Source organism: Chrysemys picta, chromosome 10 (genome assembly GCF_011386835.1).
Source record: "Chrysemys picta bellii isolate R12L10 chromosome 10, ASM1138683v2, whole genome shotgun sequence".
Lineage (NCBI taxonomy): Eukaryota > Metazoa > Chordata > Testudines > Emydidae > Chrysemys > Chrysemys picta.
In genome coordinates this window covers 47,901,324-47,928,886 of record NC_088800.1, presented here as the reverse complement: position 1 = coordinate 47,928,886, position 27,563 = coordinate 47,901,324, and the positions used below count along the sequence as shown (strand labels likewise).

Genomic DNA, 27,563 nt, shown 5'->3' with positions numbered 1-27,563 from the left:
AAATGATCCCAGAAGTGCACAGGCAATGTCACCATCATGCATATTAGTCCCGCTCTGAGTAAGGCTAACCACTATGTGGCCTTTCTCTGTGCCAGTCCCTCACCAGGGTGAACAGAGATCGCTGGCATAACAGCCCCAGTGATGCGAACAGTCCTGTCACTGCTGCAATAAGTAATTTTTGTTAGCTCAGTTACTGCTACCCTCACATGCTCAGTCCCTTAATTGTCCCATCTTCACAATAATATATCAACCCTCCTTATCCTTATTCGTGTACCTTCCCTGGGAATTCTAACTGTACATCCTCAACATCTCTGGTCCAAAAACAAATGCCCAGCAGGAAAGCACAGAAATTTGCCAAGGTACAGAAGTTGTTACCTTTATTTTAGCCCTTGAAATTTCAAAGGATGGATGCGCTACTGATGTAGCTATTAACCCGAGTCTGATTTTCATTCTAGTGGATGCTAAGCACTGTGGAAATCCCAGAGCAGGCCTGGGGCAGGTTGAAATGTTCTAAAGATTCTGATAAACTTGAGATCCAGGAAAAGATAGAAAGGTCTTATTGGCTATGCTAAGGGACTCAGACCAAGTGTTCCAATTCGAGGAGGAGGAAAACGAGGTCCTCTTTTGTCCCTGGAAGATACTAGCCCGACTGCCCTTGATTGTGTAAATAAATTATAAATTGGAGATATCCCATCTCCTAGAACTGGAAGGGACCTTGAAAGGTCATTGAGTCCAGTCCCCTGCCTTCACTAGCAGGACCAAGTACTGATTTTGCCCCAGATCCCCAAGTGGCCCCCTCAAGGATTGAACTCACAACCCTGGGTTTAGTAGGCCAATGCTCAAACCACTGAGCTATCCCTCCCCCCAAATGAATAACCCTACTTTGATACTGCAGATGGCATGTGTGTGTGTTTGTGCATGTGTGTGTGTGTGACAAAGTACATTGAAAGAAAAGGTCTCAGCATAATGTGCAGATCAATCACGCTGTTCTTTAACAGTTATACCACAACAATTTACTCCTCCCTAAACTCCACCATAACTAATACAGGTCATTAATAAATCATGAGAAAAACCAATGCAGCAAACCATTCCCTATGTAATCTCACCATCACAGAGCACATAAAGGCACCTCCTGGCAGCACCTGCTAATAGTTATTACTCCATTGATACGCCCACCCTATTTCATGACAGCAAAGTCACTCATTATGCAAATTATGAGAATGGCATACAGAATAACGGTCACGGTTTTTCACACAGACAGAGAAATTCACTAACACAGCAATAAATGTCTCCTATTGCTGTTCAATGGGGACAAAGTCCCACTCTGCCACTCTGGAAAAATTCAGAGCTTTTAAAAATGCTCCAGTCATGCACTTTGTCTGGCCACTCTAAGTATGGGTCCTTCACGCTGCCCCTTTCTCCCTCCCATATGCCCTCACCTGGCCCCCACCGCCTTTTCCACATGCCCCACTTGGGCCCTGCCTCCCCTCCTTTATGCCCCCACCCAGTCCTCCACTTCTCCTCCCTGATACCCTCACTCAGCCCCTTCTTCCCCCCCATCCCCATCTCCCTTCCCAATTGTGCATCCCTCACTACCTGTCCCATTCACCTGCATGCAGTCCTTGCCTCCCCTTCCACTCATAATTGTCTAACGTCCCTGTGACAGGTTCAGCAAGGGCTTACACGGAGAAGTAATATTAGAGACACACAATATTTTAGCTTTGTTTACTGCAACATATAAGCTGGAAACATGCAAAGGAGCCAACCACACAGAACCAGCTCTCGACAGATCCCCAGCGAGTTCTCTGTAAACCTGTTTGAGAACCTGTGTCTACCACACAGGAGACCTGGGTTCTAGTCTTGACTCTGCCATTGGTCTGCTGGGTGACCTTGGGCAACTAGTTCCCTTCTCCGTGCCTCAGTTTCCCTATCTGTAAAATCAGGATAAGGATGCTGACCACCTCCATAAAGCTCTTTGAGATCTATTGATGAGAGCTAGGGATTATTTAATTAATATTCACAATGCCGTTTGGGGTCCTTGGAAAGACAGCACTAGGAAGGGGCAGAGTGCTGGGATTTGCTTGCAGTGTTTGCAAATCTAAGTCTCACCTGTGTTCTGGTCTCCCAGGAGGCCAAATTAGAAAGGGCACTTCAGAGTTTGACATCATTTTTCATTATTTCCTAACACACTCATTTCCAGGAGAAAAAAAACACATTATTTCTCTCTTCTAAAGAGGCCCCAGGGGCACTCTATTTGCTTGTCTCCTTTAGTGCATTCTCCAACTTGTGAGACTTTGAAAATCCTAAACTGTTTCCCAGTGGGGATTACAATGGTTACACAAGATTTCCTTTACCTGACCTCAGCCAACTCAAACTAAGCAAGTCTTGTGCAAGTCTGTTTGTTTAGAAGCCTGGAATTAGATACCATGGGATGTGTGCAGCGTACGTTTATGATTACTAATTTTTATTATTTATATTGCGGTAAGTCCCAGGAGCCCATCATGGACCAGGACCCCATTGTGCTAGGTGCTGCACAAACACAGAACAAAAGACAGTCCTTGCCCCAAAAAGCTGCCAATCTAAGTATAAGACAAAGGACACCAGGTGGAGACTGACAGAAAATCCAGACTGCCTGCCCAATGGACGAATGGATGGATGAAGTGGCAGTGAAACAATTTGACTCCCCCATACCCACATCTCTCAGGGTGCAAATTAGTTGGCCAATGCTCACCAGCACCAGTCTCAAGTGGTAGTGGTGAAACGATCGGAGGTACCTCACAGGAATCTTGTAGCTCACTAGCACGTCCTTGGTGATTTTGTCGGCCACAGTCAGGATCACAGCTGGAAGGGAAAGAGCAGAGATACACATAAGCAAGTACAAGGACTTAGGGGAGGCTTAGAACTACTCCACATTGCTGACCAAGGCTGGTGTTCGAAGACAAGAGGCCAGATTCACCCCAGGATCTGTCATCACTAGAGGAGGCAGCAGAAAGTCTGCCAGGATGTGGAGGGGTTGTGGTGTTGCAAGAAGCTGCAACCTCCTCTCCACCAAGAGGGGAGAAGGGGGCCAGCCCTGCTCCAAAAGGGGTGGTCAGGAAGGAAGGGGTGTATCCACGGGGGCTGGGAGATGTTCTGATTCTGTGCATCTCTGCAGCAGCCTTCACTAACCGGGCTCCTATAGAGTCCTGTCTGTAACCAACCAGCTCCCCACGCCCATCAGAAATCCCTGAGAGAGGTTGGCAGTGCCACCATCTACCCTTCCCTCAGGGAGAACACCCCAAGGGCACACAGGCCCAGACTGAGGCACTGGCTTTAATGGATCTAACCCCTGTGGGTTAAACAATATTGAGAAGCAACAAAGTCCATATTCCAGGTTTGTCAGAGAGGCCTGACACTGAAGCCCCTGAAAAGCTGGTACAAGTGTGGTTTAGATTTTTTTAAGAATATAGGATTTGCCTTGATCCATCTAATCTGCCTCCTTGTCTCTGGCAATGGCCAGTACTTAGTAGTTCAGGGAGAAGTGAGAAACTGCTATAATGCACCTAGACAACCATGAAGTCCTTTACGTGGGATGAGGGAGAATTCCTTCCTGACCCTCCCAAGTGATCAGTTTATACCTTGAAGCATGAGCTTTGATGACAATTATTATATGATTATATATATGGCTGCAAACGTTTTGGTTTATGAGCTCTTTGGCCAGGCAAGAATAGCGAAATCCTAGCCTTTCTCCTCCATGCCTCCTGCACCAGCTCTACACCTGAGACTGGGAATGAAGCTGTTCTTCACTGGTTGAAGAACCCACCATGATGGCCCTTTATACCTCCTCCATCCCCCATGTGAGGCTTCTTTATGCCACAATGTAAACCATAGTCAGGGCTGTTAAAGAAATGTCACATGGGGTTTGCAATTGTGTTTTAACATGTGTCAGCTAACACAACGGTAAAGTCTAGTGTTGACAGAATGCAAACATTCACATCCCATCACAAAGGGCGAGGGAGTTAAAACCCAGTGAAAAACTCCAGCACAGACAAGTTGTGTGTGATTAAAATAAATACATCGGAATTAGAGTCTAGTGTTGGCAATTCCTTCCTCTTCCCTGAGCGTCCCTGGATTAGTTCAGCACCAGGAACAGCACCTCGCCACATGCATGACCCTGGGATGTCCTCAACATTTAACATCACCCAAAGCAGAGGGGCTGCTCCATGCCCCATGGCAGAATACAAGCAGGCAACCATGCAGTGGGTTCTGCCTGCCAGTTGGAAGGGTTTTTGCACAGGCTTGGAGCAGACTGAAGCAGAGGTTGCTATCGATGGCTGGCAGAGGAACAAGCAATGAAAGTACACATCCAGTGGCCTCATACCCACCTGGCACTGGTGCATGGGAGCAGCTGCTGTTCCAACCTAAAGGACATGCAGCCTGTCCGCAGCATGGGGAGGTGGATTTTTCACCTTCAGTTCTGGAGTAGCAGCCCTTGGAATGAAGCCTTCTGTTTAGGCACATAACTGGTGCTGTTTGGGCAGCCATAGGCTCCCCTCACACCACCTCTCCAGTAGACCTCACCCCTGACCATCTCTGTGGCAGAGAGGGCAGTTCATTCCCCAGGCACATTTATCCCCTGGGCCTCTCCACTAGGATGCAACGGCCTGATGTTATTCACTCCAGGGTGCTGAAGGAGTTAGCTGAAGAAATCTCGGAGCTTCTGGCAATATTATTTGCAAACTCATGGATGACAGGAGAGGTCCCAGAAAGTGCCCATCTTTAAAAAGGGGGAAAAGGAGGAGCCAGGGAACGAACTATAGACCAGTCAGCCTGACCTCAATACCTGGGAAGCTACTAGAGCAATGTATAAAACATCCCATTTGCGAATACCTGGAGGATGGAGGGGTGATCATTACCAGGCAGCATGGATTTACTAAGAACAAATCATGCCAAACCAGCTTGATTTCCTTCTTTGGCAGGGTAACTGGTTTGGTGGATGGGGAAATGCGGTGGACATAATATACTTGGACTTCAGCAAGGCTTTTAACACAGTCCCACATGACATTCTGATAAGTAAGTTGGAGAAATGCGGGCTTGGCAGAATTACCATTAAATGGATACATAATTGATTAAACAACCACAAACCAAGAGTAACTATTAATGGAATGATGTCAGAGTAGAAGGAGGTCTCAAGTGGGGTTCCATGAGAGGTCTGATGTGGGTCTGGTGTTATTTAACATCTTTATTAATGACCTGGCTGTAGGAATAGAGAGCATACTGATCAAATTTGCAGATGACACAAAGCTGGGGGGGTTGCCCATACTTTGGATGACAGAGCTAAAATTCAAAGGGATCTTGATAAATTGGAGAACTGGGCTATAGAGAACAAAATGAAATTCACTAAAGACACATGTAAGGTGCTACACTTAGGGAAGAAAAACCAAATGCACAAATACAGGATGAGTGAAAACTGGCTTAGCGGGAGCACTGCTAAGAAGGATCTGGGAATTGTGGTGGATCACAACCTCAGCATGAATCAGCAATGTGATGCTGTTGCAAAAAAAGCTAATAAAATTTTCAGTTGCATTAACTGAGGCATAGCATGCAAGTCACGGGAGGTGATAGTACTGGTTAGGCCTCAGCTGGAGTATATTGTGTCCAATTTTGGTCACCAATGTATAGAAAGGATGCAGAAAAACTGGAAAGGATCAAAGGGGAGTGATAAAGATGATCAGAGGGATGGAACACAAGCCATATGAGAAAAGGCTGAAGGAACTGGGTATGTTCAGTTTGGAAAAGAGGAGATTAAGGGGGGATATGATAGCAGTCTTCAAATACTTGAAAGGCTGCCATAAAAAAGGTGGAGAAAAGTTGTTCTCTTTTACCACAGAGGGCAGGACAAGGGGCAATAGGTTCAAACTACAGCATAGCAGATGTAGACTTAAATCTGAGGAAAAACTTCCTAACTGTAAGCACAGTAGGACAGTGGAACAGTCTGCCTAGGGAGGTCATGGAAGCTCTTTCGCTGGAGGGCTTCAAAAGGAGGCTGGGTAGCCATCTGTCTTGGATGGTTTAGACACAAATCCTGCATCTTGACTAGATGACCCTTGTGGTCCCTTCTGCCCCTACGGTTCCATGATTCTCTGGTTATAACAGTACTGCTCCAGGGCCTTGCCTTGCACTAGTGCCTTTCACCTCGGATGTTCCCAAAGTGCTTTGCAGTTATACAGGGATCCCTCCATCAGCCACCCAGCTCCTACTTGGTAAGAGAAGCACACCCCTTGCTGCATAGCTGGACTACAGTTTTATACATTGTTAGGAGGGGACTTGACTGTGCCCAGAAAAGTAGGTACTTCCAGGGCTAGCAGGCAGTGTAGGGATGCAGAATGGAATTACTCACCCTGGAACTGGGTCAGAATTCCAGAGTCAACACCTCAACTCTTTGAAACAGCACCTGGGCATATTTTAGGATGATCAGTGCTCAGGGCCTGTTTTATGTCCCATCCAAAAGCCAGCACTTCAGACAGCACAATACTCCATTGGGGCATGGAACAATGCTGACTCAGAGGGAAGATAGCCATCAACACCACTTCTTGGTGGTTTCTAAAGCAGGCGTCTCCTCTGAGACCCTACCCAGTCCAGATCCTGTTTACAATGGACACCATGCTGGCTCCCAGTCCAGAGCGGGGATGGCTACAGGCCATTTCCCTTGAAAGCCCTGCTCTGGGGAGGCCATGCAAACTGAATCCCATCAGTCGCTAGGGAAGCATGAAGCTTGATAATGGCTTGGAGAATACAATACTTGCAGCCAGACCCCATTTGCTGCCCTAATGCACAAGTCAGGCCAAGCTCAGCTGCATTGTGAGAGCTCACTGACCTGATTAGACAGCTCTGAGGCAGGGGAGGCCCTTGCTTTGTGTCTCCATGAAAGAAACATGCCTCATTAACTCCCAGCTTTGTCTTCCCCTGGTAGGGCTCCTTTGTGTCTCAAGTCACTTGAAGGAGTGGAGAGGCCTGTTTGGCATGTTGGACCTGTCACCCGAAGAATGGAATCTTGCCTCCCCTATCATTAACTTGGTCTTGCTTTCTGCTCACCCCCATCATCACAGCAACAGCCTGCTGCCACTTCCCCTGAAGGGATAACCCCCCCTCGCACATCCCTCTTCACCTTCCTTGATAAACCACTGATTTAACCCCTTCGGTGACCCCAGTTTAACCCTATGGTATCGCAGCAATTTCTGGTGCCCCCAGAAGAACCAGAGGGAGAAAACCACAAACCTGACTCCTTTGTCAAAGGCAAATCAATGAAAACCACCCCACATCTTGTTATGTTGCCATTTACACTTAGCTCTCCCTACCACCAGCCTAATTACTGATTGCACTGATGGACAATTTAACTCTTCTCTCCCCAAGGTCCCAGTGCAGTGAAGCATTGAAGCACGTGCTTAAGTCCATCCCAGTTCAGCAAAGCACTTAACCTTAAGCATATGCCTAAAGTTAAGCACGTGCTGAAGTGCTTTGCCAAATAGGCATAGATTGCTGAATTGAGGCAACAGAGTCTCCTCTCACCCTGCCTTTCCATCCTCTGACTGGAGTTATATGTTTTTCTGCTGTTACTTTTAAAAGACAGCTCAATATATATGCAGATTGTTTTTCTCAGAGACCTTTGTGGAAAGAGAAAGGACTTGCCATTTAAGTTGTAAGTGATAAAACACTCTGTCCCACATTAAAGCCAATCTGTTCCACTAGTTGTCTTTGATATCGGATCACACTCCGCCCCTTGGTGAGCCCTCAGAGTGCAAACAGGATGGTAAATGAGGTGACTACTCCAGTGCTTACTTTGTAATGAAAGAGGTGTTGGGGCTCAAGCAATTATTTTACATTCATAACTGATGCAGCAAACCCAGAGGTGCTGGACTATGAACTGCCAAGCCTAGAGGTGCCGGGGCTCAGGCCTGGCAAGCTGCGGCACAAATTAAGCACTACCTCATATCTTGGGTAGAAGAGAGGCAAGAACCCAGCCACAGAGGAAAAGAAAGAGAATAGAAGGCCGAGAAAACAGAAAATACTTTAAATCATGGCAAAATAATTTACTCTAGTGTATGTTCATTACAATTTGATCCTGCAGGGTGCTGAACACTCTGACCCCAACGTAACAAAGCACTTGAGCACGTGCTGAACTGGAAGCATGCAAATAGCCTCACTGAAGTCACTAGAATTATTTGTGTGCTTTACTGGATCAAGCTTTCTAAAACAGCAACTCACCGAGTCTCTACCTGCACGTGCACACACCTCCCTGAGGGTTGGGGCTGGATCTGGAAGGTATTGGTTTGAGCTGCCTTCTTTGATGACAGCTGCTTTTTGTAGAGCAGAGTGGTTGACCTGGCTACTTGACTGTATCATTTTAAAGTGATGGCAGGGCTTTAGGAAGGGTGCATCTTCATGTGTTTTATTTAACTAGCTATCCAACCACCCACCCACCTCTGGAACAGCACTTCTTATCAGCTATGTCTATACGTGGAGCTGGAGGGCAAATCCCAGCTCAAGGAGTGGAGTGGCAGGATGGGCTAACTGCCCTGAGTACATAGACATTCCCAAACATAGCATGTGTTTGAAGTGGCTAGCTGATCCCACCACTCATGCTGCCGTGGCTACACTCTATTTTAAGAGACTAGCACTATCAGAGCTCGCACAGTCTGTCTCCTCCAGCTGGGAATCACACCCCTAGCTCCAAGTGTAGATATGCTCCAGGAGTTTTGCTTGAGAAAGATCTGCAGGACTGGGCTCAGGATAGCCTACAAAGAGAGCGCAATCAGATTTGTTAAACAGAAATCCTTGGTTGCTAAAGTTATTGCACTTCCACGGGGAGCTCCTTGCAGGTATGAGTTCAAAGGTTCCATTTTTTCTCCAATGGGAGCAAATTCAGTTGCCAACACCAGTATCTCTGAGGCTAGAGACTTGTGAGTGGGATGGAAGACAAAACTCAAGAGCAGGGAACAGATCCTCAGCACCCAAGAGGGTGTGGTGCTCTGAGTCATTTAAAAGTAATTTTGAAAAACGATTTGAAAACCCAGAGCTTAACAAGTCACCATCACATAAACTAGGATAAGATGAGAGGAAGAACGGCCCAGGGGTTAGGGGGACAGCCTGGGAGTTGAGAGCTGGGTTGAATTCCCTGCTCTGCCACAGACTCCCCTGTGGAACCCTGGTGCCTCAATTCCCACTGTGTACAATGGAGATAACAGCACAGCCCTGCCACATTCAGCTATTGGGAGGATAAAAACATTGAAGATGGGGAGTTGCTCAGATACTAAGATGAGGGGGTACAGAAGTACCAACGATAGATAAGTAGGATAATTACACTCCCCACAAATTATTCAAAATTAATCCAATCAGGGGATTATAAATACCTCTCCTTTCTAAGTAGGATAATACACATCTGGGAAGCACTGCAAGACAGAAATGTATCAGGACTACGAGAGACTCTGTGCATTCTTGCCTTATACCTTGACGGGGCTTGGTCCTGCAAGGTGCTGAACACTCAACCAGCAAAGCCCAGGCTTAAATTTAAGCACATATATAATGCCATTAATGCCAATGGGGCTACTGATGTGCTTAGTGTTGGGCACAAGTTTAAATGCTTTGCTGGATCAGGTCAGAGTGCTCTGCACCTTTCACAGTTAAGCCCTCACTGCACACCTCAGCAGTACTGCTCTCTCACTGTATACAAGTGTATGTGGCTCTTTAAATAGGAGTGACTGTTTTGTATCAAAACCTGTAGCCATGTTGTCACTCCAGAGTCACTTCAAGGGGCATGATTTTGAGGGCCAATGTTTAGTGCTTTCTGAAAAGCAGATCCCTTGAAGGTATCCCAAAAACGGAGCCACCCGAAATGACGAGTCACTTAAAGATATTGACCTTGTGCCCTAATCCTGCAATGGGCACCTGCACACACTGGTGTTTGCTCCTATGGAGCTTAGCAGAGGATTGAGGCCTTGCACTGCCTCTTGTCTGAAACAGGATCATGTGGGCTACAATATTTTTAAGCAGTATTGTCCTTGCTGGGGCAATAGGTTTTGGTAGAAAAAAACCCTAATAATTTGACTGGCCAGTGACTAAGATAGGGTCATATGACCCTCTAATCTTAACAAACAAAGGCTAGGTTTGAGGTAAATCACGTCAGCCTCATTGGGGCAACAAGGTATTTTAAACTGTCTAATGAACCCTACAAAAAATAGACTTCTTAGTTTCCAGGGAGAATGATTTTTCCTTGGGTTGCTTCTGGAGAGCTACACATATCCACATTTAGAGGCTTTAAAGCCAGTAAAGGCTTATCCCTGACATCAACCAAACATCATCAAACCAACCCAATAACCCAAACAGCAATCGTTTTATGCTATATATCTCACCTCCAAGCATATATAGATATAGTTACACACAAAGAGTGCCAGATCCTCAGTTGGTGTCACTCCACTGAAGTCAGCAGAACTATGTTGATTTTCACCAGAGGAGGATCTGGCAGCTATTTTAGTCTCTCTTTGCACCCCCATTTCCTGTTAGCCTAAGGCAGTTAAGTACAGTAAGTACGTCAAATGTTTTTTATTTCACTTAAGCAGCAGCATTAATAGAATTACATGTAATGCTATGACTAATTTCCACTCGGGTTCAGCATTCATTTTCCAAGCATCTGATTTTAATCTAATCACAAACTCTAATGCCATTAACATTATTATGACTGTATACTTAACTACATTGTGATTGGAACAATCAAGCCACAAGGCTTAACCATCACTGCAGCAGGGAAGCTTCTAATTAGTAATGATTGAAAAATAATCAGGCATGCTGTGGAGCAGAATTGAGGGGGACTGGCAAAGCTGTGGTGGGTGCTGAGATTGGAACCATACCAGGTCAGGATTCAGGTACACTGACATTGCTGTGTGCAGAGCCAGGAATGGATTAGCAGGTACGCTGCAGATCCACAGGAATGGATTTCCACAGCTATGGGGGAGTCCCAGAACACTGTTTCATAATAGGACTGGAGTGCGTTGGCAGAGCTATTCATGGGCCAATTTACAGGGGCTGATTTTCAGAGGTGCGGAACTTCCACAGCTCTCATTGACTTCAACTGGAGTTGTGGGTGTTCAGCATTTTTAAAAGTCAGACCCAGACCTGAATGAGGACCCAGAACTACAACAGAAGATTGTGGCAAGTCAGCATTGAGCAGTGTTAGCAGGGCTGGGTGAGGGAGACAGGGGTGGAGTAGGAGAATGAGTACACAGTTTATGGTGCACTGTGGGAATTCAGAGGAAAGTGTGCATAACATGCCTGAACCCTATTTGGCTTTACCCACTACTATCAATGTGCTACTTGCACTACAAGTGTGGATGCCATAATAAGATAAGTCCAAATGGTAAGGGATGCAACTCTATGCTCTGGGTGTCCCTAGAACTCTGCTTGTCAGAAGCTGGGTCTGGATGACAGGAATCACTCAGTAACTGTCCTGTTCTGTTCATTCCCTCTGAAGCACCTGGCATTGGCCACTGTTGGAAGACAGGATACTGGGCTAAATGGACCATTGGTCTGACCCAGTATGGCCATTCTTATGTTCTTAAGCACACCATCCTGATTCTTTCCAAAACCAGAATATAAAACTGTATTGAACTTCTGTCTTGTAGGGCGCTGTATTGGGGTTCAGAAGACATGGGTTCTATTTCCATGGTTACCACTGGCATGCCGGGTGCCCTTAGGCAAATCACGTCACAGCTCTGTGCCTCAGTTTCCCCATCTGTAAAATGGGGATCAAGAGACTGACCTCCTTTGTAAAGTACTTTGAGATCTATTGATGAAAAGTTCTATATGAGAGCTTAACTTTGCAACCGTATATAATGGGTGGAACTTCTTCCTGTCCCTAGCTGATGATCAGCTCATGCCCTGAAACATAAGGATAGTTAACAATTGTATACATAGCTACACTTAAGGGGCCTGATTCCTAAGTGCCTTGCTTTGGGAAGTCATTAGCAAATGTGTAGTGGGATGGTTCTGAGCTGGTCGCATTAGCACAGGTGTAAGTGACTGGAGAATCAGGCCATCTCACTGATATTCACCTTTCCCTCACCACTACCCACTGTTCAGCTCTCTTCAGAAACCATACCTTCATGGCCTGCATCTTCTGCATCAATTTCCATGGTCACCTTCTCCTCCCAGGTTGGAGAGTGCGTAGGCTCAGAGGACACATGAGTCACCCCCTGGGCTTCCCATTTCTTCTCAACATCCGAGCTGCTTTTACTAAGAAAGAAGAAGAAAAAACAACCACTCAGCGTAACAGCAGGGGTACATCCACCTCGACATGCACAAAGCCTTGCAGTGAACTGAAGACATCAGAGGAACGAACGCCCCTTCCCTTCATGCCCAAGTCAGAGACCTAATGACTTATATTCATATAGCCTGTTCACCTCAAAGTATCCCAAAGTGTATTACTGACTACAGGCCAAACTTATGCCTGGTATAACTCCACTAAAGTTAATGAATGAATCTGACAGGGTGTGTATATAAGGTTCATTTCTTCAATCTGCAAAATGCAGCCACCTCTGAGATGGAGCACAGCAGCAGTTTAACAGTGCATAGCAACACTTCAGGTGAAGAAGTGAAGAATTTTTCCAAATGAAACCTGAAGGGGGATTTAAATAATCCAGAATGCAATTACCACTGAGGGACATTTGCTAGCACTCTTAATCTTGCGATGAGAGCTCTGGGATACTGAATGACCACAAAATCCATGGGATATGTGACTAACCACAAAAGACACAGAGTTCTGTTTTAAATCTGTAGCTGTAGTGTTATAGCGTAGACCCTTAATACAGAGACAGAAGGGGTTCTTCTGTTGCTCTAGTAAATCCACTGCTCAGAGAGGTAGTAGCTAGATGAATGGAAGAATTATTCTGTCAAACTGGTGGTGTCTACAACGGCACTTAGGTTAGCTCACTACACTGCACAGGGCATGCCATTTTCCACATCACTGAACAATGTAGTGAAACCAACATAACTTTGTAATGTAGCCAGCCCTGAGATACTTTAACTCAGTCCAGCACCCTCTAACCTCAGGCTGAAGGACTTGTTCCATGCTGATGAAAGGGAGAGTGCTACCTGCTGAGGCACCAAAACACTTCCTGTTGGACTTTTCCAGTTCTCGCAGGTCTTCCCTAACAGAGCGAAGTGAAAGAGGAGTTTCATGCCAGATCAACATATACTGTCCACATCTAAAAAGGCCACAACAGATCTAGCCATCATGAAGTTACAAAGAACAAACAAGTCCTGATTATAAACCCTTTAAAACGTCTGGTTCAGCACAACAGCAGAGAAGTTCTGCTGCCATTTAAAATTCCACACGAGAGCCAACTGGGCCATTGAGCTTTTCACCCTTAGGCCACCGATTCAGATCTAGCCTAGGTTGCTGGTGAATAAAAGACACAGGCCTCAATCCTGCCTTGACTTGCTTACTGGCCATCTCATGAGGATCTCAGTTGTTAGACTCAGAATGTGTTGGCATGTTAATGGAGGATGGAATCCAGCTCACTTTCCCATATCAGAACTGGCTCTGCTGGACTGACAGCAAAGCCAGAAGATAGAAGTCTAAGAAGCACATGGTGCATATCTGCACAGTAAAATAAATCTACTGGAATAATAAAAACAGTGATTTGTGAATAATTTATATTTGATAACTGAGGGGAAAATGTGCTGGATAAATTGTTTACAAGTAATTCAAGCAGCTCTCAGGGTGAACAGTTTTCTGACCATGACCATGCTGTACATTTCCCCCCTAACATTTCAACACAGCAGGGTCATTGAGTTACCAATGACAGGAATAGATTTGCCATGCCAATACTAAAATAGATTTAATAAAACAGCAGAGCCCTCTGAGATGAAAGCTTGCCAAAGGTATATGCTACAGTGGGAGAGATAGCTCAGTGGTTTGAGCATTGCCTTGCTAAACCCAGGGTTGTGAGTTCAATCCTTAAGGGGGCCATTTAGGGATCTGGGGCAAAAAACTGCCTGGGGATTGGTCCTGCTTTGAGCAGGCGGTTGGAGTAGATGACCTCCTGAGGTCCCTTCCAACCCTGATATTCTATCATGAAGAGCAGTTGGGGTGCAATAGGGTTTATCTTCTGGCAGGTTTCTATAGTGTGTTGGTATCAGGGTTGAACAAAAAATTCCTAAAAATAATTTATTACAATAATTTAACCATTTTTCCCCAATAAAGAAAGAGGAACACCAAGTTTGGTTTGGGACAGAGGTAAATTTGGTTCTAATGACCTTTTGCTTTTCTCTGGTGCCATCTAACTCAAAGTGCACTATCAACAATAATTAATGTTACAAGACCCCTGTGGTTCCTAAGTAGTATTATACCTGTTGCATAGATGGAGAAACTGAGGCACAGCAAGGGGAAATGAGTCACACGAGCTAGGATTAGAACCTAGTTCTTTTTTTCCCATTCTTAGTCCAGTAACTTGATCACTAGATCCTGTTTCTTCTTCTAAAAGGTATATATATATATATACACACACCTTATAGATTTTCAGGCCTGGTAGGCAGTCTTCTTCCAATGAGGGACAACAACTAAGTTTAGTTTGACATCACATGCCTGTTCCAGTTTGAGAAGGATTAGAAATGGTACCATTCCTGCTCCCCTTGCCAGCAACACTTCCAGTCATTCCCACACTCTCTGTCCCTCGTCCACAGCAGCAAAAATACAAGGATCACAAATAGGTGATGGGATCACACATAGGTGATGCAAGGATTGAGGGCTAATGCAAGGATCATGCCTTAATAAGGATGCTCTTGCCCATCCCACGCACAATATTTGTATAGCAATAGCGCCCAGGGGCCCCAGGAATGGACCAGGGCCCCATTGTGCTAGGTGCTGTAGAAACAAGACCCTTGCACCATGATTCTTTAGCTTTGGATGGTGCAGGGCAGGAGAAGATCAGCACAGAGATTGCCAAGCACTGTTCACTTTAAAGCTTCCTCCTCCACTCAAGAGTGTAGCAAGGAGCTGTGCTGAGCTTTCAGTTAGGCCTTATGTAATACCAGATACACGGCAGTAATCCCCACTAAATCGCAAACATCTACCCACTAAACCTGAGGTGTTTTGGAACAACAAATGGAGCCTACTTTCTGACAAGGATCCCTTAAGCCTTCCTAATGAATTGAGAGAGGCAAGCAAATTTCAATGCCCCCTTTCTTCCCTTCCTGCTCCTGCCTCCCCCTGTCCCTCATTAGGGCCGGTTTGATAATCCCCTCCATGGCTGCCTGGACAAGGTCCCTCTGGGGATCAGCACTAAATGGGGCAGTTTCTTAGGGTCACATGTACAGAAATCACCTCTCTGCCCCACTTGCCTCCCCTCCAAATGGATTAGAGTCACACTCCCTTCCTCCTCCCAGGACAGAGCAGGAGGCTAAGCCATTCCTGCTAATCCAGTGGTTCTCAAACTTTTGTACTGGTGACTCCTTTCACATAGCAAGCCTCTGAGTGTGACCCCCCCCCCTCTAATAAATTAAAAACACTTTTTTATATACTTAACACCATTATAAATGCTGGAGGCAAAGCGGGGTTTAGGGTGGAGGCTGGCAGCTCGCGACCTCCCAGGTAATAACCTTGTGACCCCCTCAGGGATCCCAACCCTCAGTTTGAGAACCCCTGTACTAATTGAAATGGAGAAGGGGAGCTGCCTTCATGCCTGGCCTACAGACATCTGAGGGTTTCCTGACACTTGGTCAGATTTGATTCCTGGAGCTGACGGTGTGAGTTAAAAGACTTCACCCCAGTAAGGAAAAGTTTAATCAGTGTGATGTTGTGTGCTGCACCAGAGCATGAACATTGAAATACTGCACACTTAATATGTGCAATGTGCAGTGACAGGCTAGTTTGAGACTCCGTGCAAAGCTCATGAGGTCATAAGTGAAGCAAATCTCATAGTTCTCAACCTAATTTGTCTGCATCTCTAAATAGAGAACAATACTTGGCACAGTTGGGTGGGCCAAGTTCAAATGAAATCTAGACATGACTAGTACAGCAAGGGTGGAGATCACAACTGATAACTGCCAGTGCCTACATGATTAGATAGAGGACAATACCAGGACTCAGTTCAGCAATGCAGTTAAGTATGTGCGTAAGTCCTATTGACTTCAGTGGGAACTAAGCATATGCTTAAAGTTATTATCAATCAATCAATCAATCAATCAATCAACCATCATCATCATCATCATCATGATGATCAAGGAAAATCTTAAAGGAATGTACCCTCCTGGCAGATCTGGCCTGACCCAGATCGATCTCTAGCTAGGTCTTTAAGACAGTTTGGCTGGATGTTCAGATTATGTTAGGGTTACCATATTTCCACAATCAAATAAGAGGACACTGGGGGGCGGGGCGCAAAGCCCCACCATAGTCCACTCCCTCCCACTTCCCACCCCCTGACTGCCCCCCTCAGAATCCCAACCCCCCCTGCTTCTTGTCCCCTGACTGCCCCGACCCTTATCCACTCGCATGGGTGGCAGGGTTGTAGAAATTTTGGTGGTGCCCAGAACCCACCCCCCCTACCTGCCTAAGGCTCTGGGAGGGGGTTTGGGTGGGGGGAGGAGGTCTGGGGTGCGGGTCCTGGGCTGGGGATTAGGGTGCAGGAGGGGTGCAGGGTGCAGGTTCTGGGGTAGAGTTTGGGTGCTGGGTGCAGGCTCTGGGCTGGGGCAGAGGGTGGGTGTGCAGGAGGGGGTCAGGGGTGCAGGCTCTGGGATGGAGTTTGGGGGTGGGAGGCGGTGCAAAGGGAGGGGGTGCAGGCTTTAGGAGGGAGTTTGAGGGCAGGAGGGGGTGTGTGGGGAGGGGGTTTGGGAAGGAGTTTGGAGATAGGAGGGGATGCAGGGGTGAGGGCTGTGGGTCTGAGGATGAGGGGTTCATGATCCAGGAGGGGGGTCAGGGATGGAGCAGAGGATTAGGGTGTGGGGGGATGAGGGCTGGGGCTGAGGGGTTTGGGGTGTTGGAGAGGCTCAGGGCTAGGGTGGAAGGGCAGGGTAAGGGCAGCCTGTCTTCCCATTAGTAGATGGGGGACACTAGGACCCGGGGGCAGCAGACAAGGGAGAGGCAGGCAAGGGGGGGGTTCACAGGGTGGGGGATGCGAGGAGGGGGGGTGGCATGTGGAGGCCAGGGACCCATTCAACACTCCCCCGCTCCCTGACTACCCCCCCCCGGACTCCCCTTACCATTCTGGCTCCACGTGTTTGCAAAACACGCTGCCCGGTGGGTTGGTTTGTGTATTACACAGGGCTGCAGACAGAGGGAGGGGGGAGCAGGGGAGGGCTCTGACTGCTGGAGGCCAGTGGGAGTGGGTCAATCGGCCAAGACGCCCAATCAGCAGCTGCACTCTGCATGGAAGGGAGGGAGGGAGGCGAAGGAGAAAAAAAAACGGGACATTTTAACCTTGTTACCAATTCCTCCTGGATGGCTATTTAGAGACGCAAAAGCCGGACATGTCCGGGGAAATACGGACGGATGGTAACCCTAGTCTATGTCCATCACTGGTGACCTTATAATGCTGCCAAAGCTTTTGGTGTCTGTGTGATCACCAACCGTGTAGTGTAAACACACTTTGTAATTCATTGAACTGCTATCCTAATAGAATGTCCATACCAAGATAGCTGACAAAATGCAACCAGAGCTGGGTCTGCCTACAAATATCTCTACTGCTGATCTTGTCCTGCCACTTAATACAGAGGAGTGGACAAAGACAAGCATACTATGCTCAGTCAAGGCCCAGTTAGGATAAAGTGGGGGGAATGTTTAAACAATGTCTGCCTATACTGAGAGTAAAGATGACTAGAGTGCCAGCCTGGGACTCAGGAAACCCAGGTTCATATCCTCCGCTCTGCCACAGACTTCCTGTGTGATCTTGGGCAGGTCACTTAGTCTCTCTGAGACTCAGCTCCTATCTGTAAAATGGGAATAATAGCACTTCCCTACCTTGCTGGACTGTTGTGAGATGCTGGGATACTGTGGTAATGGGGCCATATAAACCCTTAAGATACATATGTTACAGCTAGCTATGGTCAGTATTACCATTCCCTCCATTTCATTAGTATAAAAATTCACCTTAATGAAAAAAAAAAAAAAAGAGACATCAATTTCCACAAAAGTTTAAAAGTAAAGGCTGCAGGAACTGACATTAGCAGAAGGGTCAGTAGTGAAATACTCTTAGTGCACAGACCTCATCCATATCTCCCAAGAGAAATGACGAAACTAGGGTTCATTTAAAACTAGACTGTACAAGACACTAGGGAACAAGCCTGTATTGGCTGTAGACTCTGGAGTACCTCTGGAGGAACTTTGCTACAAACTGAAGCTCTGAACAATGGACTGAATGACCCATCCAAGCTCTGGATGTACTCCAGAGACTTAACTTAAGCCAGCAGTTTATTCCATCACTGCTACAAGCCTGAACCAAGAACTTTGCCATTACTGTATGTAATTAATTCCATTTAACCAATTTTAACTCATCTATATTTCTTTCATTTTATGAATAAACCTTTAGATTTTAGATTCTAAAGGATTGGCAACAGTGTGATTTGTGGGTAAGATCTGACTTGTATATTGACCTGGGTCTGGGGTTTGGTCCTTTGGGATCAGGAGAATCTTTTTTCTTTTATTGGTTTCCATAACCATTCATCTCCATAAGAGTGGCACTGGTGATGATACTGGGAAACTGGAGTGTCTGAGGGAATTGCTTGTATGACTTCTGGTTAGCCAGTGGCGTGAAACTGAAGTCCACTCTATTTGGCTGGTTTGGTGTGTGCCTTAGTAGTAAAGGACCCCCAGCCTTGGGCTGTGACTGCCCTGCTCTAAGCAATTTGTCCTGAATTGGTACTCTCAGTAGTGTCCTGCCAATGGCCGCTTTGTTACAGTGGCGTAGTCGTGCTAGGATCCACAGAACCAGATGAATTACGTTTTGGATCAGAACCCCACGCTATCCAAATTTGAATTTTGGGATTGTGAGTTTTGTTGGGTTAAAGATCAGTGACCATGAGCCAGAAAGCATCAGCAGAAGCAATGAAACTGCAAGCCCTGAGAGACAACCTGCAATTTGAACATAAACAAAAACTGGAAGAAATTCGAATGAGAGAGAAGCAAGCCTTGGCCCAGCTGGAAAAGGAAGCTAAGGAAAGGGTTGCTGAAAGAGAGAGAGAAGCTGCTGAAAGAATGGCTGAATTGGAGGAAAAGGCTCATAAAAGGCACCTGGAGTGTATAGCTGTTGAGGAGAAAGCTCACCAGATGTAACAGATGACTGCCAGACTTCAGCTACGAGTATTGGAAGAACAGCAGAAACAGTATCATCTTGAAAGTCAGTTTATAACAATGCTGTATTACTCTGAGCATTTTTCTGTATTTAACCCATTATGCTATGACCAGGGGGGCAGGGAAAGCAGGGGCAGAAATAGTCTTGGCACATCAGTTGGCAGTTCCCAAGGGGGTTTCTGTGATCCAACCCGCCACAGGGTGATGAATTGTTGGCTAGTACAGCTTATAAAAGTGAACCAAAAAAAGCTAACTGTGATTTGCTGGAAGTAGCTCAGTGTAGTGTGAAGAGCAGCAGCTTATCTGTTGGGAGTGTCACTTTGCCTGGTAAGGAAGCTGCCCCACTCTCCCAGTATTTATCTGTAACCAGCCCTGTGTGCTGGGACAAGGGAGAGGAAGGCAAGGAAAGTTTGGATGGGCCTAGGCAGCCTTGTGAGCTGATGGCTTTCTCTAGTCAGCAGTTTGGGAAGGCAAGATTAGTGGAACATAAGTGTCCCTATACCTTACCTGTTACCTGCGTGGAGAACGTAACAGTGAAGGAAACGTGCCTGTGTCTGTTAAGGGTAATTACTTGCCCATGGAGGGAGCTACCCCAGTCTCCAAGCAGTTGCTGTGAACAGTCCTGTGTGCTGGGACAAGGGAAATGATATCCTAAGCTGTGTGTCTGTTAAAGGGGAATGTCTCTCCAGCTCTTCTTTGTCTGTGAAGCAGAAAGAGAGTGCTTCTCAGTTTATGCTACCTGACAATTTATCAGTGGTCCCAGAGTTAATTCAGGATTTGACTAAAGCCCAGGAAGGGAATGGTCCTAAGTTTATGTCTGCTAGGGAGAATGGCACTGTAACTAGGTTGCATCCAGTTAGTGTCCTAGCAAAATCCCAGAAACCAAACGATTCAGGTACTTTTGCTTTGCCTGTTGCTAGTGTGTTGCTGGGAAAGATTTCAGAGTAGTAGCCGTGTTAGTCCGTATCAGCAAAAAGAATGAGGAGTACTTGTGGCACCTAAGAGACTAACACATTTATTTGGGCATGAGCTTTCGTGGGCTAAAACCCACTTCATCGGATGCATGCAGTGGAAAATACAGTAGGAAGATATATATACACAGAGAACATGAAAAAATGGGTGTTGCCATACCAACTATAATGAGACTAATCAATTAAGGTGGGCTATTATCAGCAGGAGAAAAAAACAACTTTTGTAGTGATAATCAGGATGGCCCATTTCCAACAGTTGACAAGAAGGTGTGAGTAACAGTAGGGGAAAAAATTAACATGGGGAAATAAGTTTTACTTTGTGTAATGACCCATCCACTCCCAGTCTTTATTCAAGTCTAATTTAATGGTGTCCAGTCTGCAAATTAATTCCAATTCTGCAGTTTCTTGTTGGAGTCTGGTTTTGAAGTTTTTTTGTTGGAGTGTTGTAACTTTCAGGTCTGTAACTGAGTGACCAGGGAGGATGAAATGTTCTCCGACTGGTTTTTGAATGTTATAATTCTTGACGTCTGATTTGTGTCCATTTATTCTTTTGCGTAGAGACTGTCCAGTTTGGCCAATGTACATGGGAGAGGGGTATTGCTGGCACATGATGGCATATATCACATTGGTAGATGTGCAGGTGAACGAGCCTCTGATGGTGTGGCTGATGTGATTAGGTCCTATGATGGCGTCCCTTGAATAGATATGTGGACAGAGTTGGCAACAGGCTTTGTTGGTTACTGTTTTTGTTGTGTTGTGTGTGGTTGCTGGTGAATCTTTGCTTCAGGTTTGGGGGCTGTCTGTAAACGAGGACTGGCCTGTCTCCCAAGATCTGTGAGAGTGAGGGATCGTCCTTCAGGATAGGTTGTAGATCCTTGAAGATGAGCTAGAGAGGTTTTAGTTGGGGGCTGAAGGTGACGGCTTGTGTGTGGCAAAGGACAGAAGAATGCTTCTGACCTTTTGACATGAAAGGGGATTGTGTAGGAATCTGCCTGATAAGCCAAAGGTGATTCTGGATGTAAGTGAAACTCAGGAGTTGGTAGTGGCTCAGCAGAGCAATGCTTCTGTGAAGCAAGGTAAAGGTGAATTGGGGCTTAGAAAGATTCCTGAAGAAAAAATTTTTCAGGGTAGTCTTTGCAAACAGTTTGCTGCAACTGAAGGGTGTGTTGATGAACATTATCTGGCTGACAGAGGGAAGAAAAACTTGCTAATAGCTGTTAGCAAAGAGAGCACACCCAATAAGCCAGTGAATTCTGTTAAGCAAAAGAAATCAGGGTTTGATCCTACAAAACAAGGAGGAAAAAGAAAACTTAATTTTGCAAAGGGAATCCACAGGGTAACCCTAAAAGCTCCAACCCCAATGGTATTGAGCCAAAGGTTTGGCATGACAAAAATGATTGTAGATGGACACTTGCAATGTATTTGTTGTTATTGCTAATGGTTAGTTTTGTAACCAATGTGTAGCTATTACCAAGAACTGCAAAAATGTACAATGTGCCTAATTCTTCGGGGAAACCCTTGAACATGTTAGAAGTAACACATAAAAACACACTTTATGTTAAAAGATCTTGTAATAAAGATGTTTCACAGTTAGTGCCTGTAAACAGTCTTGGAACTTTTCACAGAAGAAAAGACATTCCAGATCTGATGTGCTGTATAAAAAGGGAAACTGAGGCACACTACCATATTGCTTTCATGGCTAAATGCCAAGATTCCTATACTATGGACAACATTATTATCTACATTGGCTTGATATTAATTGGGTTCAAAACATTTGCCAGAGCTTTTATGGATAAAGTAGCTATGTTCTTTAGCTCTTCGCAAGATCACATGAGACATACAGGAACCATGCTGCAAGAGCAGATCCAATCCACTATTGTTCTAACCAAGTTTTACCTTAAATCTGTAAAGAGATTCAATCATATTATTGAACATGACTTGGGTAAACCATTTCTGTCATACACTAATACAGCTTCTAACCCAATACTAGCTGTGGTAAGACAGAACCAAGGATGGGGAGCTCTTGGGAGGCAGTCAGCGATGTTTGTGTCATCCCTTTTCCTGCATCAATTTTACGTTGGGGGTATGACGTTATTGACATGAACTGTGACTGTATAGATCATTGCTGCAACCAAGGTCCCATAGTTGCACCAAATCGTATACAAAGGAGGTCAAGTAAGGTGTCTATGAAAAGGTTATGATTTGCTGGTTATGATTATGCTATCTGTATGCATGTATAATTTTTGTATTTCAAGTTATAGGTATTGGCTCTATACCTGTTTCAAAGGTTGGCTCCTAGGGTAATGCCCACGAAGTAATCAGCCAGATATGCCATGTAAGATATCTGCAAAAATGTTATAATTTGCCAGATATGATAATCTTGTTTATATGTTTGTATCGCCTTTGTATTATGAGTTATAGATATGTATGTATGTCCATATTTCAAACTTGTGCTATGCTTCTGGGTGACACCCTAGACAGTTTGGCATCAGTACTACCTAGCCTGCTTGATGGCCCATTAAGGACCATCAGCTATACAACTGACCCATTGAGAGAAGGCAGATACACCTTATGACTCAGCAAGGCATGCAGGACGTCTATGGAGAGAACTCTAAGGCTTCCAAAAGCCATGTGCTGGGCAGCTTGCGTTTGAAACAAAGGAAACACAGGCCGCATGGCAAGAGACTATAAAAGGCCCTGGAAACCCTCCATTTTGTCTTCAATCCTGCTTCTTACCTCTGAAGGAACTTTGCTACAAACTGAAGCTCTGAACAATGAACTGAATGACACATCCGAGCTGTGGATGTACTCCAGAGACTTAACTTAAGCCAGCAGTTTATTCCATCACTGCTACAAGCCTGAACCAAGAATTTTGCCACTACTGTATGTAATTAATTCCATTTAACCAATTTTAACTCTCATCTATATTTCTTTCATTTTATGAATAAACCGTTAGATTTTAGATTCTAAAGGACTGGCAACAGTGTGATTTGTGGATAAGATCTGACTTGTATATTGACATGGGTCTGGGGTTTGGTACTTTGGGATCGGGAGAACCTTTTTTCTTTTATTGGTTTCCATAACCATTCATCTCCATAAGAGTGGCACTGGTGATGATACTGGGAAACTGGAGTGTCTGAGGGAATTACTTGTATGACTTCTGGTTAGCCAGTGGGATAAAACTGAAGTCCTTTCTGTTTGGCTGGTTTGGTGGGTGACTTAGTAGTAAAGGGCCCCCAGCCTTGGGCTGTGATTGCCCTGCTCTAAGCAATTTGTCCTGAATTGGTACTCTCAGTAGTGTCCCACCAAAGGCTGCTTTATTACAGCCTGTCCATGAAAAAAAACACACCCCTGACCAAAACCCCCAGTGTAGATGCAGCTACGTAAATGGAAGAGGGTTTCTGTCAACATAGTTAATGTCATTCAGGCAGGGCTGGCTTCAGGCACCAGCTGAGCAAGCTGGAGCTTGGGGCGGCAGCTTGTAGGAGTCGACATTCCGCCCAATCCTAGGGCGGCATGGCCGCTTTTTTTTTTTTTTTTTTGGTGTTGTTACGCTCCAGCCACCCTGTAGGGGGTGGCGGCGCGGAGGATGGGAGCGCCCTGCAGCAAGCCCAGCAGGGCAGCCCGCGTCCTTCCCTCCTAGCCGACCGGAGTGGCGCCGAGCCCTCCCGGGAGGCAGCAGGGCGGGAAGGGCCACGTGGCAGCGCCCGGCTGAAGCCCTGGTCACCCCCCTTCTCTCTCTCTCCCTCCCGCTCCCTCCCCCCTGCACCCTGGCTCCGGCCGTGCCGCAGGGTTTTTTTTTGTTTTTTTGTTTTTTTGCTTGGGGCGGCCAAAAAGCCAGAACTGGCCCTGCATTCAGGGAGGTTGTGTTCCTACAACAGCAGAACTCCTTCGGTTGGTGTATACTGCATACACATTAGAGGGCTATATTGGCATAGGTTCCATAATGTAGACATAGCCATACGTGACTTGTGCATGGTCACAGAGGTAGTCTGTACTAGACAAGTGAATTGAACCTTAGTCTCCCAAGTCCCAAGCTAGTGCCCTAACCACTAGGCATGCTTCCTGCCATTACATTGTATCATTACCTTTCTGTATTTGACTTGTCTCTACCTCTTTGTCTATTGTAGCAGAGCATTTATACCTCCTTCATCACCATTGTATCTGAGCCCCCTGGTCTACACTACGGGTTTAGGTCGACTTTAGCAGCGTTAAATCGAATTAAGCCTGGACACGTCCACACGACGAAGCCCTTTCTTTCGACTTAAAGGGTCCTTTAAACCGGTTTCTTTACACCAGCTCCGACGAGGGGATTAGCGATAAAACCGGCCTTTGCGGGTCGGAATTGGGGTAGTGTGGACGGAATTCGACGTTATTGGCCTCCGGGAGCTATCCCACAGTGCTTCATTGTGACCGCTCTGGACAGCACTCTCAACTCAGATGCACTGACCAGGTAGACAGGAAAAGACCCGCGAATGTTTGAATTTCATTTCCTGTTTGCTCAGCGTGGAGAGCAGAGGTGACCACGCAGAGCTCATCAGCACAGGTAACCGTGATGGAGTCCCAGGATCGCAAAAGAGCTCCAGCATGGACCGAACGGGAGGTACGGGATCTGCTCGCCGTATGGGGAGATGAATCAGTGCTAGCTGAACTCCGTAGCAGTAAAAGAAATGGCAAAGTATTAGAAAAGATCTCCAAGGCCATGAAGGACCGAGGCCATAACAGGGACACACAGCAGTGCCGCGTGAAATTTAAGGTGCTACGGCAAGCTTACCACAAAGCCAGAGAAGCAAACGGAAGGTCCGGGGCAGAGCCGCAAACTTGCCGCTACTACGCGGAGCTGCATGCGATCCTAGGGGGTGCAGCCACCACTACCCCAACCGTGTGCTATGTTTGTGCCGCATGTTAACCGGGAAACCGCAGCCCCTCCTTTTACATTGAAAACCCATTTTAAATGGACAACCCAATTCATCCTTGATATGGGAAATGCGCTGCTGTTTGCAACCTTTCCCGCATGTTAAGAAGGTTAAAAAAGCCAAAACACTGTGGCCTACCATGGCTGCCTGCAAGCCGAAATATGCGACCTTGTAATGAAAGAGTGTACCCATCGTTCTCTAAAATGTGTCTTTTTTAACCACCTCTCCCTTCTCCACCACCAGCTGCAAATGTTTCTCCTTCGCAGAGGCTAGTGAACATTAGAAAGAGAAAACGTAGGACAAGGGACGATATGTTCACGGAGCTGCAGATGTCCTCCCACGCTGATAGAGCACAGCAGAATGCGTGGAAGCAGTCAATGTCGGACATGAGAAAAGCACAATATGAACGAGAGGAGAGGTGGCGGGCTGAATGGTGGGATGAAAAGAGCAAGTGGCGGGCTGAAGACGATAGGTGGCGTCAGCTTGCAGACAGATGGCAAGAGTCAATGCTCCGTCTGCTGGAGCATCAAACTGATATGCTCGAGCGTATGGTTGAGCTGCAGGAAAGGCAGCAGGAGCAGAGACCGCCGCTACAGCCCCTGTGTAACCAACAGCCCTCCTCCCCAAGTTCCATAGCCTCCTCACCCAGACGCCCAAGAACACGGTGGGGGGGCCTCCGGCCACCCAGTCACTTCACCCCAGATGATCGCCCAAGCATCAGAAGGCTGGCCTTCAATAAGACTTAAAGTTTTAAAATGCAGTGTGTCTTTTTCCATCCCTCCTCCCCCACCCATCCCAGGCTACCTTGGCAATTATCCCCCTACTTCTGTGAGGAACTAATAAAGAATGCATGAATGTGAAAAAACAATGACTTTATTGCCTCTGCAAGCGGTGCTCGAAGTGGGGAGGGGAGGGTGGGGTGGGGTGGTTGGTTTACAGGGAAGTAGAGTGAACCGGGTCGGGGGGGGGGGGGGTTTGGAGAAGGTTCATCAAGGAGAAACAAACAGAAGTTTCACACAGTAGCCTGGCCAGTCACAAAACTCGTTTTTAAAGCTTCTCTGATGCGCACCGCGCCCTGCTGTGCTCCTCTAACCGCCCTGGTGTCTGGCTGCGCGTAATCAGCGGCCAGGCGAGTTGCCTCAACCTCCCACCCCGCCATAAAGGTCTCCCCCTTACTCTCACAGATATTATGGAGCGCACAGCAAGCAGCAATAACAATGGGGATATTCTTTTCGCTGAGGTCTGAGCGAGTCAGTAAGCTGCGCCAGCGCGCTTTTAAACGTCCAAATGCACATTCCACCACCATTCGGCACTTGCTCAGACTGTAGTTGAACAGGTCCTGACTCCTGTCCAGGCTGCCTGTGTACGGCTTCATGAGCCATGGCATTAAGGGGTAGGCTGGGTCCCCAAGGATCACGATAGGCATTTCAACATCCCCAACGGTTACTTTCTGGTCCGGGAAGAAAGTCCCTTCCTCCAGCTTTCGAAACAGAGCAGAGTTCCTGAAGACGCGAGCATCATGTACCTTTCCCGGCCATCCCACGTTGATGTTGGTGAAACGTCCCTTGTGATCCACCAGGGCTTGCAGCAGCATTGAAAAGTACCCCTTGCGGTTTACGTAGTCGGTGGCTTGGTGCTCCGGTGACAAGATAGGGATATGGGTTCCGTCTATGGCTCCGCCACAGTTTGGGAATCCCATTTCAGCAAAACCATCCACTATTGACTGCACGTTGCCCAGAGTCACTACCCTTGATATCACCAGGTCTTTCATTGCCCTGGCAAATTGGATCACAGCAGCCCCCACCGTAGATTTGCCCACTCCAAATTGATTCCCGACTGACCGGTAGCTGTCTGGCGTTGCAAGCTTCCATAGGGCTATCACCACTCGCTTCTCAACTGTGAGGGCTGCTCTCATCTTGGTATCCTGGCGTTTCAGGGCAGGGGAAAGCAAGTCACAAAGTTCTATGAAAGTGCCCTTACGCATGCGAAAGTTTCGCAGCCACTGGGAATCGTCCCATACCTGCAGCACGATGCGGTCCCACCAGTCTGTGCTTGTTTCCCGGGCCCAGAATCGGCGTTCCACGGCATGAACCTGCCCCAGTGACACCATGATTTCCACATTGCTGGGGCCTGTGCCTTGTGAGAGGTCTATGTCCATGTCAATTTCCTCATCACTCTCTTCGCCACGCTGCAATCGCCTCCTCGGGTGGTCCGGGTTTCGCCTTGGCATGTCCTGGCTCTGCATATACTCCAGGACAATGCGCGTGGTGTTCATAGTGCTCATAATTGCCGCGGTGATCTGAGCGGGCTCCATGATCCCAGTGCTAGCTATGGCGCCTGGTCAGAAAAAAGGCGCGAAAC

The 27,563-nt window shown here is 46.7% G+C and overlaps 1 protein-coding gene across 17 annotated transcripts in view; it reads right to left on the bottom strand.

Moving 5' to 3' along the window:
- Positions 1-27,563, bottom strand: part of CCDC33 (coiled-coil domain containing 33) — a 323,029-nt gene that overhangs the window by 186,752 nt on the left and 108,714 nt on the right. For 15 of the 17 annotated variants that reach the window (XR_010591116.1, XR_010591117.1, XR_010591115.1 and 12 more), the window contains exons 4-6: positions 17,230-17,391; positions 12,131-12,264; positions 2,732-2,841 (exon numbers count right to left, since the gene is read on the bottom strand). Coding sequence is in view for 14 of the 17 variants with exons in the window: in XM_042851567.2 (XP_042707501.2) it covers positions 2,732-2,841; positions 12,131-12,264; positions 17,230-17,391 (406 nt within the window). In the remaining 3 variants the exon portion in view is untranslated. The remainder of the gene's footprint in view (positions 1-2,731; positions 2,842-12,130; positions 12,265-17,229; positions 17,392-27,563) is intronic. The other 2 variants (XM_065559720.1, XM_042851560.2) reach the window with 1 other exon arrangement.